This window comes from Corvus hawaiiensis, chromosome W (assembly GCF_020740725.1).
Source record: "Corvus hawaiiensis isolate bCorHaw1 chromosome W, bCorHaw1.pri.cur, whole genome shotgun sequence".
Classification (NCBI taxonomy): Eukaryota; Metazoa; Chordata; class Aves; order Passeriformes; family Corvidae; genus Corvus; species Corvus hawaiiensis.
Window position 1 is genome coordinate 1,733,153 of NC_063254.1, and position 16,343 is coordinate 1,749,495.

The 16,343-nt window shown below is 42.8% G+C and overlaps 1 protein-coding gene across 1 annotated transcript in view; it reads left to right on the forward strand.

The window, feature by feature from the left end:
- LOC125319354 (guanine nucleotide-binding protein G(q) subunit alpha) overlaps positions 1-16,343 on the forward strand; it is a 137,946-nt gene that overhangs the window by 83,678 nt on the left and 37,925 nt on the right. Inside the window, exons 3-4 of the mRNA XM_048290458.1 lie at positions 9,566-9,694; positions 10,670-10,799. Coding sequence (XP_048146415.1) covers positions 9,566-9,694; positions 10,670-10,799 — 259 coding nt within the window. The remainder of the gene's footprint in view (positions 1-9,565; positions 9,695-10,669; positions 10,800-16,343) is intronic.

Here is a 16,343-nt window from a genome sequence, read left to right on the forward strand (position 1 = left end):
CTAGTTTGTACAATGGCCACTATTAATTGCAATACTTATTCAAATTCTCCTTGGTAGCTGTTCCCCCAGGGGGCCTGCCAATCTTTCTCCAATGTCGCAAAATGCAACAAAGTGGGAACTTTTTCAAAATGATTGTCCGTTACCTATCTCCAAATAGTAGACCCAAAATGTTACAATACAGATACAAATACAGATACAAATACAAATACAAAACAATTAAAACAACAATCGATAGATTGATTGATCGATAAAACCTAGTCAAACACTGAATTCCAGAATACCAAATAATCCAACAAACATGCTGGAAAATCCACGTCTTAAATGGGCAGGATTCCCAAAAGAATGCCTTATTATTGAATGGGATCTTACCTGTGTCCCAGACTGGTCCAAGGAACTTTGGTCTTCTCCAGAAATGTCCCGGTACCAGCGTGAAGATCCAGGGATCACTTGTATCCATGGGAAATCAGGCAGAGTATCCCATCTGGGGGCCAGAAAATGATACCAAAATCAGTCAGATAGAAACTTGCTAACACAGTTTTGAGTATTAGAAAGCAGGCATTCTTTATTGCAGCACTGGGTACTGAGAGTATCCTTCCTCTAATTGAGGGCACTGAGCATCAGGTAAACAGAGTTTTTATCATACACACTGATTACATATTCATTAGCTATCCCCACTTACTCGATGTATATGTATTACTTTATTTTACATAGTTGCACCCCTTATTGGAAGTTGTTGGGGTTTTAGTTTAGTCCTAGGTTTTTTTTTCCTGTTAAAGGAATTTTTTCCCATATGCATGTTGCTAGGGGACAAATGGCTGTGCTTAAGGAAGACAAAAGGACCTGGCTGCTCTTTTTGTTTCACCTGGGGGTGTGGGCAGTTCGCTCTCGGAGTTCGGAGAGAGAAGCTGCTGGTTCTTTTCTGCCGTTCTTTTCTGCGGAGAAAGATCCCAGGATCCCCTGCCCACCTTCCCTGCCCCGCTGGAGGCTGGGCTGTGGCCACCCTGCCCTGCTGCTGCTTCGAGCCTTCGCTGTGTTGTAGCCGTGCTCACCCTGCCTGCCTAGACCTCTGGGGGGTTCTCCATTTGGATACATCTCGTCTGTCCTCCGGGTTTTGTGCTCATCCCTGCTGTTCCAGCCTGCTGTTCCAGCCTGCTGTTCCCGAAGGTCCAGCCGGACACCGGGGCCAGCTGTCCGGGGGTTTGTGAAGCCTTTGTTCCATCCTTCCCCATGATCCCAGGCCACCGGTGCCCCGTGCTCCCCGAGCTCGCTCCAGAGCGCCCCCTGCAGCCGCGGGGAAGCCATCACACCTGCCCTGCTCACCGGGAGCCGCCAGCACCCCTGCCGGCTGCAAGCAGAACTGCACCCAAGGGGAAAGGGCCTGACAGCCGAGAAGGCTGGGACTGGGTTTGTGATTGTTTGCTGTTACTGCCATAGTTATTGTTGCTTGTTTGACTGGTTATATATATATAATAGTAAAGAACTGTTATTCCTATTTCCCACATCTTTGCCTAAAAGCCCTTGGTTTCAAAATTATAATAACTCGGAGGGAAGGGGTTACATCTGCCATTCCAAGGGAGACTTCTGCCTTCTTTAGCAGACACCTATCTTTCAAACCAAGACAGAAGTACTTATATGGTCTTTTGGGGTCTTCTTTGGTGGTCTTCGATGTCCAGTGTCCTAATTTTTAGGTGGCCATTCCTTGACCCCAGCTCGAGTACGCACAATACCATTGTTTTGCATGATTCCTGCTTTGTCAGCCTTATCTACTTCTCCAAGTCTACATTGTTCCCTTTATTTGGTAAGAGTAAAATGTTCTGTTCTATCATTATCAGTTTGTTTATTAAGTTTAGGAGTCTTGTCACTTCTTTGTCTGATTTCTAGATGAGAAAAATATGGGAAAATGCAAAGCTAATTAGTCTATTATCACTTTTTTTTTTTTTTTTTTTTTTTAATACGTACAAATAGTTCCTTTGAAAATCTTTCAAGGGTATTATTAGCACCTTCATAGCCTGGTGTCTTGGGCTGACTTTATGATGCGCATCTCCTATCGCTGCTCTATGACCAGAGATGAATTTTGTGCCTGTGTCTTTAAAACTGGGTGCGAAAGAAGAAAAAAAAGTCAGGCAAACTTTTCAAAGCAGTTTTGTGTTCAAGGACATAGAGATAGCTGCTGCATCTGCTAGAGAGCGGAGGAAGCACCCTTTTGCTGCTTTTCAGCCAGCTTTTGGCTCAGTTTTCTCCAGAGAGAGACGGAGAGTTAAATAACTTTTTTTCCTGGGACTTCGGTTTCTTCTTCTTCTCTTTTGGAACTGTTGAGAACACCAGAACTCACTGGGAGAGCTTCCCACCAAGGCCCAGAGGGGCCTACGTTGAACCCAGCTCCAGAGAAGAGAGTTTAAATTATTTGCTGTTTAGCCGGCTCACTAGCTGAGGCAAGAACTTTTCCTTGGACTGTTCTGCTCTGGTCCGGATCACCAGCACCAGGAGGCCCATGCCATGGCCTGGAGGGACCACACCCCAGCTCCGGAGAGAGAACAGCCACACCTACAGAAGGATTTTGAATTTTACCAGGTTCTCTCCACAGCGAGCGGTTTTCTTATTTAGCATTATTCTGTTCCAGTGTGTTTGTTAAATAAATAGTTTTTTTCCCTTTCACTTTCTATTAGTTTTCTCTGTTTTTGAATTTCGAGTTCTTTTACTCAGAGTTTGGATTACAACGCAGGAGATGCCAGGCTTTTCTTCTTTACTGATGTTTATTATTTCTTATCTTTAGCACAGCTGCACAGGGTGTGCTTTCTAGTTGGCAGGGTGGAAAATGGCCGTGAGTTTTCACTTCCAAGGTTTTTTAAAGTCTAAATTAACCAATTATGAAAGGCTAAGTAATATGTTTTTACTTACAATCCAATTACTAACTTTTCATGTCCTGCAGTGCGGAACTTCTGGACCAATACCATAACTCCTAGATTTATGAAGAAGAAGGTGAAAGAAGAAGACATTAATCCACACCCAAAATCCTCCATATTGTGACCTATTATTACCTATATCCCCTAAACCAAATTTTCTAGATTTCTACACATTCCACCCAGTGATATAACTTTTAATTACACAGCAATAACCTCAGTGCTATCACACAATTTAGGAAGCTTTCTCCAGGGTTTTGGATCGAATACAGTGTACTTCTGAGGATCACTGCCTCTCAGCACTGACAGGCTGAAATTCTCAGAACCCAGGGTTCCAACAACTTTCCTCAGAGGAAAATGTTTTTTTCCTGAACCTGGTGGGGGAGGGGTGGTTGTAACCTGCCTTCTGTCAGAGGATATTTTCCTCCAAATTTGTCTCAAACCGGCACACCTGGTAACTTCTTTGAAGGCTGGTTGCAGTTTTGGCCCTTGTCACAGGGAATATATAATTAAGTAAGTAATTAAGTGCTTCTTTCTCAACACTGACTAGGAAACAAAAGGTTTTCTTCTATTTCTGATCGGTTAGTTTGCAGATCACAAGTATACTTTAGCAGTTTTTTCTGATGTTAAGAAATAGCTACTGTCAGCAGCTTGTTACACACATATTACTTTGGTAATGCACCTTCTGCCTGTTGCAATAGCAACCTCAGAACATTACCTCAGCAGCCACTCAAATTAATTTTTACAAAAGTAAAGTAATTATAGCTATAATTAACTTCTTAGACTTGGTCTGTAGTGTAAATTTACGCAGTGCTATGTTACTGGGTTTTTTTAAGAGTAACTTTATGCAATTTTCTTTTATTTTTTTTGTTTTGTTCCTTTGTATAATGCCTACCTGAGTAAGTACCATTTGGGTGAGAAGTCATAATTACGTCTCATCAAAATAAGATATTTCTTAGCAGGTGGTAAAAATAAAATCATAGTGTCATGTAGTTCTGCCCTAAATTGTTTGCACAGTTGCTGCTAACTTTATAACTGACTCCCCAGTAATAATAGTGATTATATGGTTTTGGACTCCACCTTAAGACAATGGCCAGGATGTTTCCAATATCCATATCTTTAATATAAATATAAATTTTGAAGTTAATAAACTAATAAAACATCTGGCTTTGGCAATTGTTAGCAACACTTTTTGTGAAGGACCATGTTTATGACGGTTTGTTTGAAAGAGTGCATGTTTGTAGCAACTTCTGGTGTATACTGAACAGGCAGTTGTGTCACAAAAGTTGACTGCAGAATTTGTGCATGCATGTATGTGGTGAAGCTTCTAAGGGCTTGCAATTTAATTTGGGTGTTGGTTTTTTTTTTAGTTAGACCCTTATCCTAAAATCCCTTATGCATGCCTGTTATGTGATTAAAATTTTTATATGTGCACGTCATGGGTAACCCAAAATGCTATTGTGGAGGCTCCACTTTTGAGGGGGTTGTTTCGGGCTTTTTTTTCCTGAGCTTGCAAAAGTAGCCACTCAGAAAAACTGCATTTTGCAATCAAAAACTGTTTCGGAGTGAACTTTGCAAAGCCAGCCCCGGTCCCTGGGGCCAGGTCACCCTGCATCGGTGCCAACAGACCAGTTCTTCCCCCACAACACATCTGCAGTGCAGAGGACAGCAGCACCAACACCAGCGGAGCCCAGCGGGTGGCAGGAGGAAGCAGCAGGAGGCAGCCCTGACTCCACACATGCCGGCAAGTCTTCATCTACCACTAGAACTGCTCTGTAAGCTCCTACCTTCCCAGGAGGGTTTGCCGCCATCCTTTCCCCTTGTCTCCCAGACCATGCAGTCACCTGTGAAGGCTGGCATCTTGGGGAGAAGGTCTGTTGGGGTCCCTTCCCCCCACCATGTAGCCCTGGGAGAGGGGCCCTGAGGGGAGGCACAGGGTTTCCCAAGCCCCTGGTCAGCCTCGTTCGTGATTGGTTGGTTTGTGTTTCCTGCGTGGGGAAGGACGCTCAGTCCAGACTGTGAGAGTTCCTCGGCATCACGGGGCCACGCAGAGCCCAGACACACGCTGGAGCAGCGCCGCTCGGAGGGCGCGGAGCAGCCGCAACGCGGGGGCCTGGCCGAGACATCAGAGTCGGCGAGGCGGCGGCCATGCGGGACCAGCAGCCATGACAAACACGCAAGCGCGTGATAGGAGAAGTTATAGCAACGAAAATCACAGGAACTGTGAAATGGTACAATGTAAAAAACTGCTATGGATTTATAACACGAGATGATACAGGGGAAGATTTATTCATCCATAGAACTGCTATTAAAAGGAATAACCCTAAAAATTGCCTGCAAAGTGTAGGAGATGGGGAAGTTGTACAATTTGATATAGTACAAGGAAAGAAGGGTTTACAAGCAGCGAATGTTACTGGGCCTGGGGGTATTCCAGTCAAAGGCAGCTGTTATGCACAAAATTATAAACAATATCCATCCCAATAACTTCCCTACCCACAGCCTACTTTCCCCTTTTACCCTCTACCCAATATGAACCCTTTCCTAAGTTTACCCTATCCCCAGTTCATTCCTAATCCGTTTTTCACCCCATGGCTTCCCTATACAATTCCCTTTCCCTACAACTCCTCTCTGATGCCGAGGGGGGGATGAAAAGGGGAAGAAATTAAACCCTCTCCTGCCTCAGTTTCCCCACAAAACATGCTCAGAGAGTTCTGTCTCCCTTCTGTCAGCCTTAAGATGTTCCACAGAATATGTTTGGACATTCAAAGGCTCAGGAGGGTGGCTTGTTTTGTTTTGAAATTGTCCTTGTTGTTTTCAATGTTAAGTTTTACATCCCTTTTGTTAAAAATAAACGAGTGAAATGTCGGGATCCCTTCCCCCAGCCATGTAGCCCTGGGAGAGGGGCCCTGAGGGGAGGCACGGGGTTTCCCGAGCCCCTGGTTAGCCTCGTTCGTGACTGGTTGTTTTGTGTTTCCTGTGGGGGAAGGACGCTCAGTCCAGACTGTGAGAGTTCCTCGGCAGAGCTCCGGCCATGCGGCTGGGGAAATAAACATCTCTGAAACATTTAGCAAGAATCTGTCCATATATATTTCTTTTCCACGGAACTCCTGGTTTGATATATGCGTGTTACAGTAATCCCCGCTGTAACAAAGGTCAGATGCCATTTTCCCTTTGTCTCCTTACATGTGGTTACCCATGGCAGAAGCCATCTTGGAAAGGGTATTTCCACCATTTTGGGTGTCTCTGTTCTCTGGGAGTTTGTGCGATTTAGCAATTTTGTATCTAGTGATTATTTACGGGGTTTTTTTGCCTGTTGCAGTTTTGCTTGTTAGTTAACTGTTATTTTTTCCCTTATATCTATTTGTATTTAATTTTTCCTTATTGGTGGAAAGGGATTACTTAAAACAAAGGGAGAGAACTCAGAGTGTTCCCCTTTAAATTGTCTTTAACCAAGACAGCATGTTTTCTCATGTGAGTACTGTATTTGTCAGTAGTTTGATTAGAACTGCAGTAGATGAGTACTTTAAAAGCCATGGTGAATTGTGTCCTTAATAAGTAATGATACAAAAAATAAATAAAAATATTAATTTTCTGATAGTGTTCACTTTTACTCTTCATCCAGAGTAGTCTGAATTCAGATATTCTCAAGACATTTCATGTAGCCCTATAATTTTGTTAGACATCTTTAAATTAAATGTCTTCACAAGTCTTTTTCTGGTTGCAAATAAACCAGTGGAAGAGGTAACTCCATCCTGCTTCCCTGCTGGAGGTTACAGACTTCTCACACCCCAGTCTGTATCAGTCAAACAAGCTGTCTTAATTTGAACAATTTCCATAGTGTTTCTTTGCTATTTCAAATAATTTTCACAGCAATAGATCATGAAGACATTGCACAAGAGCAAGAGTTAAGCATGGACTGTGACTTTTGGAAAAAGGTGTAGTTAGAAGCAGCTGGAGTGAGGATTTGGCCTGCAGAGTTGCAGTTGGAAAAGGTGTTTGATGTTTTGATGTTTTTATTTAAAGTTGCTGCTTGTGCCAGAGACAATACCAATGTGATTACTGATCTCTATTATATGCTCACTGTCAGGATGCTAGGCATCCTCAGGTGTCAGGAGGGAATATGTGAATTGAAACCAATTCAAGCCTGTTGCTCTCCTCAAAATTCTTCTGCTAGTTGTTCAGTTCTTATACTCTATATTGAGCTTAGCCATGTATATGCTCCTCCCATGCTGGACTGGATAACTCAGATATTCACACTCTCTTAATGAACTCAGAGAGAAACATTTACATCACCAGTTGATCCACTCAACTCATTGATCCAACTCTTTTGATATGAAGAAGCCTTGAATATAATTCACTGCAATAATAAAGACTTATAAAATATGATAAACCAAAACTATGATAAACCCTTTATCAAAGGGTTATCAAAGGAGGGACCTCAATTTGAGTGCTGTGTGCAGTTCTGGGGCCCACAATTTAAAAAGAACGTGAAGGTCTTTGAATGTGTCCAGAGAAGGACCACCAAGCTGGTGAATGGGCTGGAAGGCATGTCCTGTGAGGAGGAACAGCTGAGGACTCTGGGTTTGTCTAGTTTGGAGAAAAGGAAGCTAAGGGGTGACCTCATGGCTCTCTGCAGCTTCCTGAGGAGGAGACATGGAGGGAGGTGCTGAGCTCTTCTCCCTGGAATCCACTGACAGGACGTGTGGAAATGGTTCAAAGTTGCATCAGGGGAGGTTCAGATAAGGAAACATTTCTTTACTGAGAGGGTGGTCAAATGCTGGAAGAGGCTTCCTAGAGAGGTTGCTGATGCCCCAAGCCTGTCAGTGTTTAAGAGGCATTTGGACAATGCCCTTAATAATATGCTTTCAGTTTTGGCCAGCCGTGAAGTGGTTAGGCAGTTGGACTACATGATCATTGTAGGTCTCTTCCAACTGGAAGTATTCCATGCTATTCTAAAAAAATAAAATTCTAAATGTTCTATATTACTGTAACAGCTATGATAATATTTGAAAATTGTGTGTGCTGGTAGTGTGTATTTAATAATGATATTCCAGTCATCTTTTCCTTTTTATGTAAATATTCACATTTGTTCATTTACACTTTCCATATTCCTGCTCAGCATTTTGAAATATTCTGTCAACCCAATAAGTTACTTAAAGAAAATGACACCATTACCCCATTCATCCTAATGGAAAATGTGTATGCAGTTCTAGAAAAATAAAAGTATACTCTTACACAGTTAATACAAAAGTCATTTTAACGGTATTGAGCATGTCTGTTGATTTGTTCCACTGGCATTTTGGGAAGATTGTACATGACTAAAGAGAAACAATTAATTTCGGCTATATTCCAGAATATTCAGATGTGGTACAAATCAGTGGGTGCAGTAGAGCAGAAATACCCTGATGACAATCCTTATGATATACATGCTTACCCAATGATGATTTTTTTAAAAATTATTTATATTATTTTGGATCAGACAGAATGTCAGCTTTAAAGAGAAATATAAGGAGATTTTATTGATTTTAGAGTCTTTCGAATGAAATTTTGTATTGCTGATGCAGGCAAAACTTTCAGGCTGATTGTCAGAAACATGTTTAATTCCCTCTAAATTGATAAAATAAAGTTATATCTGTAGGAGCTTGGGTGGGTTGGACGGTCGGGACGGACGGAGACAAGAGATCTCTGAAGTCAGATCTTGGAACATGCGGTTTATTGCAAAGGGCGTGGGTACAGGGGCACTGCTTAGAGCTGCCAGCCGCAGCTCGGAGCAGGCCCAAGAGAGCAAGAGTGTAAAAGTAAGAGCAAGTAGGTAAGAGTGGAGTAAGAGTGAGTGAAGAGGAGGTAAGTAAGAGAGTAAACGGGTAAGGGAGTAAGTAGAGTGGTGGTGAAGTCCTGGTTACAATACAATAAATCATCTTCTGTACTGAATATTCTAATTGTCACTAACCAATCTAATACAAGATACAAATCCTATAGCATTTACATACAGCCTATAAGAGTTCTTATATTACCATAGAGCGTTACATCTTAACTCCTAAAAACTACTCTTTGGACCCCTTCTGCTGAGCTAGTAGGGTCTGCTCTGACCCTTGGACCTGCCTGCAAGCAGAGGGTATTGTTCAATCAAGAGGGGATTACCTTCAGTCGGCCATACCATTGTTTTCCAGTTGTTCAGTAACTAAGACTTGGTATCTCAAAGGTGGCCTTCATTTCGATGTCGCTTATAGTTTTCATATTCCCAAAATCTTTTGTCAGGCAATCATATTTATAAGGCTTTCCTGTTTCATCTTCCCCAACAATATCTACTGCGAGCAACTAAGTATGATGCAGCAGCTCACTCACTCCCCTGCTTTCCCCCTCTCCCAGTGGGACGAGGAGGAGAATCAAGGGGAAAAAAAGTAAAACCCATGGGTTCAGATAAGAATAGTTTAATAATTGAAACAAAGTAAAATATAATAATAACAATAATAACAATAATTATAATGGAAAGGAGAGAGAGAATGGAGCACTCCATTTCCTTCCCTCTTTTATGTCATTATTGCTTTTTTTTCTGTTGTACTTCTTCCTATCCCACACCTTTTTTCCTCAGACTTCCTTTCTCTTTTCCTCAGTGGATTATGGTCTCACTGTCTTGCATTCCTGTTGTTTCTCCCCATCTATAGTTACCTTAACGACTTGGACCGCATAGCAGATTCAGCCTATCTGCCAACTCAGCAAGATGTGCTTAGAGTTCGAGTCCCAACAACAGGGATCATTGAATATCCATTTGACTTACAAAGCGTCATTTTCAGGTAGAAAAAAGTTTAACATCCATTTGCTTTGTTTCTTTTGTTTCCTTTTACATTAGTAATACCATGTATAGGATATTGGTTAAAAGTACAAATTATTCAATGTTTTTTAAATTTGAGCTTGGTGTTAATTCTATATTCATGTTTTTGTCCATATATGATTAGCAGCTGGGGTTAAAGGTGTCAAGAGGATGAGAGACAGATTTGTCTTTTTCTGAAGGTAGTTATTATTGATAGAAAAACTGGAAGTCATTTTTCAATAAAATTAGTATAAATGTTCTATTATGTATAATAATGAAATGGAAAGGTACCACTTCTATACTTGATTTTTATAGAGAAGTGATATTTTACAAATTTAATGCCTTTCCTACAAATAATTTTCCCCACAGCTTATTCTGAGGGCAAATACAATTGCTCAAAAATAACTACGCAGTTACAAGTACAAGTTAGACACCCAAGTGTCTAATTACATTGAGATCCATAATAAATTTGGAGTACACTCTGCCAGCAAATTTGAGCTTTTGTTTTGGCTATTAACAACTTCAGTAAATACAGATTATATTTTATTTATACTCTTAAAATTAGGCAGCCTTGACAAGTTTGGAATTTTGACTGGCAATTTCTTGGGAGAAAGGCAGGCCACCAACTTAATTCTGTGAACATGTGTTTCTGCTAAATATACAGAGCGTACATTCTAGAATCGTGACTCAGAATCATAAGCGTTTTGAATATCAGAAATTTGACGGCTTTGAAACCCATAATAATTCAAATTCAGAAAGCACATCAAACTAAAAAGCAAATACGATAACTTTTTTATTTACAACACATTCCATTAGTCTTTAATATGAGTGGTGACAGTTTTAAGGAAAATCAAATTGTGTTTTCAACTAAATTCTTGAATTCAGTGTTTCATATATGTTTGTATGTTTATCTGCAAAGGTATTTGTGGAGTTGATGTGATTATTGTTAATTTTGCAGAATGGTGGATGTAGGAGGCCAACGATCGGAAAGAAGAAAATGGATACATTGCTTTGAAAATGTCACATCTATCATGTTCCTAGTAGCTCTTAGTGAATATGATCAAGTGCTTGTGGAGTCCGACAATGAGGTAAGCAAGCATTAGCATAAATCACCAGTTTTTAAGAAAAAATACTTCCCCTAAAATTAATTAAATTTTCTTTTTTTTGCAAATTGATTAAAACACAAGTTTGTAGAGAGGTTTGGTCTATGTGTTTTTACATGTTTATTTGGATATTAAATTTTTTGGACCAGTAAAGTGTAATGATAGATTGAATACTTCATGCTAAACATCAAAACGGAAAGTTGCTAGTCCTTTTAAGACATTTTCAAAGCAGGCTGACTTGTCCAGTCCTGGTTGTTTTCCAAATGTCTACCAGCAGTTGTATGCAACTGCATGGAATGAAATGAGAAGTTCTACAGGGATTAAGAGGCTAATACTCAAATAATATGTCACAAACTGATCTCTTCCATGGAAGGTCAGTGGAACCCATCTATTTTGCGTTAAAGGTGGAATAGCTGACTGTAGAGAAATGTTCTTATTGTAGCTATTTGCATGGTTAATGTGTAGCAGAACCATAAAAATACAATGGGAATTAAAACAAAATTCATAGGTTCTTTTCTAGAACAGACCCTAAAGTAGTAAACTTCATTTCATTGACTTAAAGTATAGGATTTATATTGGCTTATATTTCCGACTTGTGTTGCTATTTCAAAGAATAACAGAAGTAAAAAACTCATGCATGGTGATGTCGGGGTCTCCTCCCCCTGCCATGTAGCCCTAGGAGAGGGGCCCTGAGGGGACAGAGACGGGGTTTCCCGAGCCCCTGGTCAGCCTTGTTCGCCACTGGCTGTTTTGTGTTTCCCTGCGCGGGCAAGGATGCTCGGTCCTGTGACTAGGAGTTCCTCGGCAGAGCCCAGCCATGCGGCTGGAGAAATAAACATCTCTCTGAAACATCTATCAAGAATCTGTCCATATATATTTCTTTTCCATGGCCGCCTTGTTTGATATGCGTGTTACAGTATCCCCACTGCAACATAATAGTGGAGAATGCGGGCAAGACACCGATCCCTAAGGACAGAAAATTCGTGAGTAAAAACCACTCTAGATCTCTCTCTTCTCACCTTGGTTTGGATATTCTCTCTGGACTATGGAAGAATCGTGGGAAATGTGGCTCTCTGAGCCACAGAAAGAAATGTATCTAGAAGTTAAAGAAATCCTTGAACAACAAAACAAGAAAGTATTTGTTCTGGGAGATCTAGAACATTTTTTTAACTGGCTTTTCAAAAATTTTTCTATATTTCTTGAGACTTACTTTTTGATATTAATCCTCCTGGAATTTCTGGAGTTAATCACGGGAGTTTTTGGCACAAGATTTGTGTGAGATGAAGGATCAAACAGAACATGCATTAGTGATTGAACCCCTCCGCGGATGCCTTGGAATCACTGAAGCTCTTCAGGAGCATTTGTATGGTCCTATTACCACTAGAGCAGAGGATGGCCATAATCCCGTGGCGGAGACCATGCGGCCACCATCCCAGGAGCGAGTGACTGCAGCCGTGCCGATGGAGGTGCCTGCGCTGGATGCGCCCAGCCCCCTCGGGAGCGCGCGCCTTATCGCAGACGCCAATCCCTGTCACAGGGCCCCCTGCCGTGCAACCGCGAGTGAGGGAGCGACGCTGCAGGCGCCGCAGGTGCAGTGGGCCACGAGCAGCCAGGAACCGGGGATCGGCGTGGAAGCCCGCTCTGAGCACAAGGCTCGGAGAGCCCCGTAGAGTGAGAAGCGGCAGTTTCCATAGCGACACGAGAAGCTGCGCAGTGCCGAGCCGAAACGGGGCCACTCTCAAAGCAGCATGGAGTTGGCGGAGCGGAACTGCTCGGAGGGCGCGGGGCCGGCAGCGATGGCAACGCGGGGCCGCGCAGAGCCCAGATGTGCCAGAGCGGCGCTGCTCGGAGGGCGCGGAGCAGCCGCAATGCGGGGGCCCTGCTGAGACATTGGAGTCGGTGAGGCAGTGGCCACGAGGGACCAGCAGCCACGACAAACACGCAAGCGCGTGATAGGAGAAGTTATAGCAACGAAAATCACAGGAACTGTGAAATGGTACAATGTAAAAAACTACTATGGATTTATAACACGAGATGATACAGGGGAAGATTTATTCATCCATAGAACTGCTATTAAAAGGAATAACCCTAAAAATTGCCTGCAAAGTGTAGGAGATGGGGAAGTTGTACAATTTGATATAGTACAAGGAAAGAAGGGTTTACAAGCAGCGAATGTTACTGGGCCTGGGGGTATTCCAGTCAAAGGCAGACGTTATGCACAAAATTATAAACAATATCCATCCCAGCAGCTTCCCTACCCACAACCTACTTTCCCCTTTTACCCTCTACCCAATATGAACCCTTTCCTAAGTTTACCCTATCCCCAGTTTATTCCTAATCCGTTTTTCACCCCATGGCTTCCCTATACAATTCCCTTTCCCTAGAACTCCTCTCAGATGCCGAGGGGGGATGAAAAGGGGAAGGGAAGAAATTAAACCCTCTCCTGCCTCAGTTTCCCCACAAAGCATGCTCGGAGAGTCCTGTCTCCCTTCTGTCAGCCTTAAGATGTTCCAGAGAATCTGTTTGGACATTTAAAGACTCAGGAGGGTGGCTTGTATTGTTTTAAAACTGTTCTTGTTGTGTTTATCCAGTTGTTTTCAATGTTAAGTTTTACATCTCTTTTGTTAAAAATAAATGGGTGAAATGTCGGGGTCTCCTCCCCCTGCCATGTAGCCCTAGGAGAGGGGCCCTGAGGGAACAGAGACGGGGTTTCCCGAGCCCCTGGTCAGCCTCTTTCCCCATTGGTTGTTTCATGTTTCCCTGCGTGGGCAAGGACACTCAGTCATGTGACTAGGAGTTCCTCGGCAGAGCCCGGCCATGCGGCTGGAGAAATAAACATCTCTCTGAATCATCTATCAAGAATCTGTCCATATATATTTCTTTTCCACAGGACTCCTTGTTTGATATGCGTGTTACAGTATCCCCACTTCAACATGGTGATGCATGAACTAAGTAGGAAAAGTGCAGGAGTACCGAGTGTTTTGTATACAGTTTTACAAAGTAGGGGGGAATTTTAATATTTGGACTTTTTCTTTCATAAAGACTATTCCATTATTCATCGAACTTACATGAGTTACTCACTAGCACTGTTCTATGGAAGTTTTTAGCATTCATTTACAAAATTTACATGAAAAAAAGAAAACATTTTAATTTTCTTCATGACTGTATATATATGTTGATTTCTTTATTTAAGAGAAGGGGTGACATACCAATGTAAAACAGATGTCCCTGGGCAGTCATGATTGTATTCTCAACTTTCTTCAGTGTCTTGGTTTGAAAGACAAGTGTCTGCTAAGGAAGGCAGGAGCCTCCCTTGGAATGGAAAATGTAACCCCCTTCCCTCCAAATTATTATAATTTTGAAATTAAGGGGCTTTCAGGCAAAGATATGAGAATAGGAATAACAGTTCTTTACTAGTATGTATAACAAGGCAAACAAACAGCAACAACTGTGGCAGCAACAACAAACAGAACCAGAAACCCAGTAACAGCCTTCTTGCCTGCAGGCATTTTCCCCTTTGGTGTAGTTACGGTCACAGCTGGCAGGGGCACTGGCAGGCTCTCGGTGAGCAGGGCAGGTGTGATGATTCCCCTGCGGCTCCAGGGGGCTCTCTGGTGTGAGCCTGGGGAGCACACGGTAATGGCGGACTTGACCGAGATGGGAAGGGATGGAAGAAAGGCTTGCTCTACAAACCCCCCAGGGGCAGCCTATCCTGATGCCCCAGCAGGACTCTCGGAAGCAGCAAGCTGGAATGGCAGGAATGAGCAAAAATCCTGGGGTGGTAGACAAGATGTATCAGAAACTCTGCAGCTGTAGCAGGAACCATGAGACATCTCGGCAGGCAGGGGATGTGGGGCTACAGTGTAGCGAAAACTCGAAGCAGTGGCAAAGAAGCGGCAGGGGCAGGGCAGCGGGGGCCTGGGCTTGGGATCCCAGGGTTTTTCCCCTGAGGCACCTGAGCAGATGGTGAAAAGTTCCTCTTTTAGTGAGATAGGGTGTTAATAAGGTTCCAGTGCATCTGCCGCTCTTGCGAGCAGAACTCTACTCATGGTAGAAGAAAGGCAGCAGGAGATGGAACCCCGCAGTGGTGACGAATTCTCCCCACAGCGACTGCAGCCTCTCTCCCCTCCGAATGTCGAGAGCACAAGAGAGATAGGGGCTGCACCCAACCCCATTTTCCCAGTCCTATTCTGAAGGTATCTCTGCCCCTCTGAGAGAAAATCTCAGATAAGAGAGTAGCCAGCTGCACCCTTCCCGGGGCAACTTCTTTTGTCTCTCTCTTAAGTATTGATAGTTATTGTTTCCTAGCAACCTATGGGACAAAATTCCATGAGGGAAAAGAAACAAAAGGAAAGATCCTAACCCCCAACATTCAATATTAAATTTTTCAAGAAAGACTAGGAGTTCTGAAAGCTTTTAAATTTATACTTTTCCCATAAAAGGAAGAACTCTCATTACAGTCTTTATATCATCAGACATGTCCTTAAAAAGTACAGCTGTTACAATGAAGAAATTTTCAGTTGCTTATATAGTGAATACATCTTGTTATTTATTTTTGTACTCCTTTAACTTGGCAGATATCAGAATGTTTTTATTTTGTTTTGTAAGACATATATTTGATGTTGTGGTCCAAACAGTAATGGAGTCTGACAACACATTATAAAACTAAGCTTTATTGAGGAAGTAAGAAAGTTGAAGAATTCCCCCATATAGCAACTCACCCAATCACCAGTAGTGAGCAAAGGATCATAAACAATGCCATGGCTCTGGTGGACTGCCAGGGACATTTGGTGTCTGGGTCATCTGGCAGAAAGAGCCAATCATGAAAATGTGTTTTAAATGTGGAGAGTTGTGACAATGTAGCTCGGGGACAGAGTGTTGGCAGACTGTCTAAGATACCAATATTGGTTAAGGGACTGTTGCAGTGGGGATCCTGCAACACGCATATATCAAACCAGGAGTCCCGTGGAAAGGAAATATATATGGACAGACAGATTCTTGATAGCTGTTTCAGAGATGTTTATTTCTCCAGCCGCATGGCCGGAGCTCTGCCGAGGAACTGTTCCAGTCACGGGACCAAGGGTCCTTCTGCCCGCGCAGGGAACACAAACCAACCAATGGGAACGAGGCTGAGCAGGGACAGGGAAACCCCGTGTCTGTGCCCTCAGGGCCCCTCTCCCAGGGCTACACGGCAGGGGAGGGACCCCAACACCTCACCCGTTTTATTTTAATAAAAGGAGAATGAAAACAACTGGATAAACATAACAAGAACAGTTTCAAAACAAAACAAGCCACCCTCCTGAGTCTTTAAATGTCCAAACAGATTCTCTGGAACATCTTAGGGCTGACAGAAGGGAGACAGAATTCTCTGAGCATGCTTTGTGGGGAAACTGAGGCAGGAGAGGGTTTAACTTCTTCCCTCCCCCTTTTCATCCCCCACTCGGCATTGGAAAGGGATTTTTGGGGAAACAATTGGCAAAAGCATGGTTTTGTGAGGGAAACCATGGGTGAAAAAACGGATTGGGAATA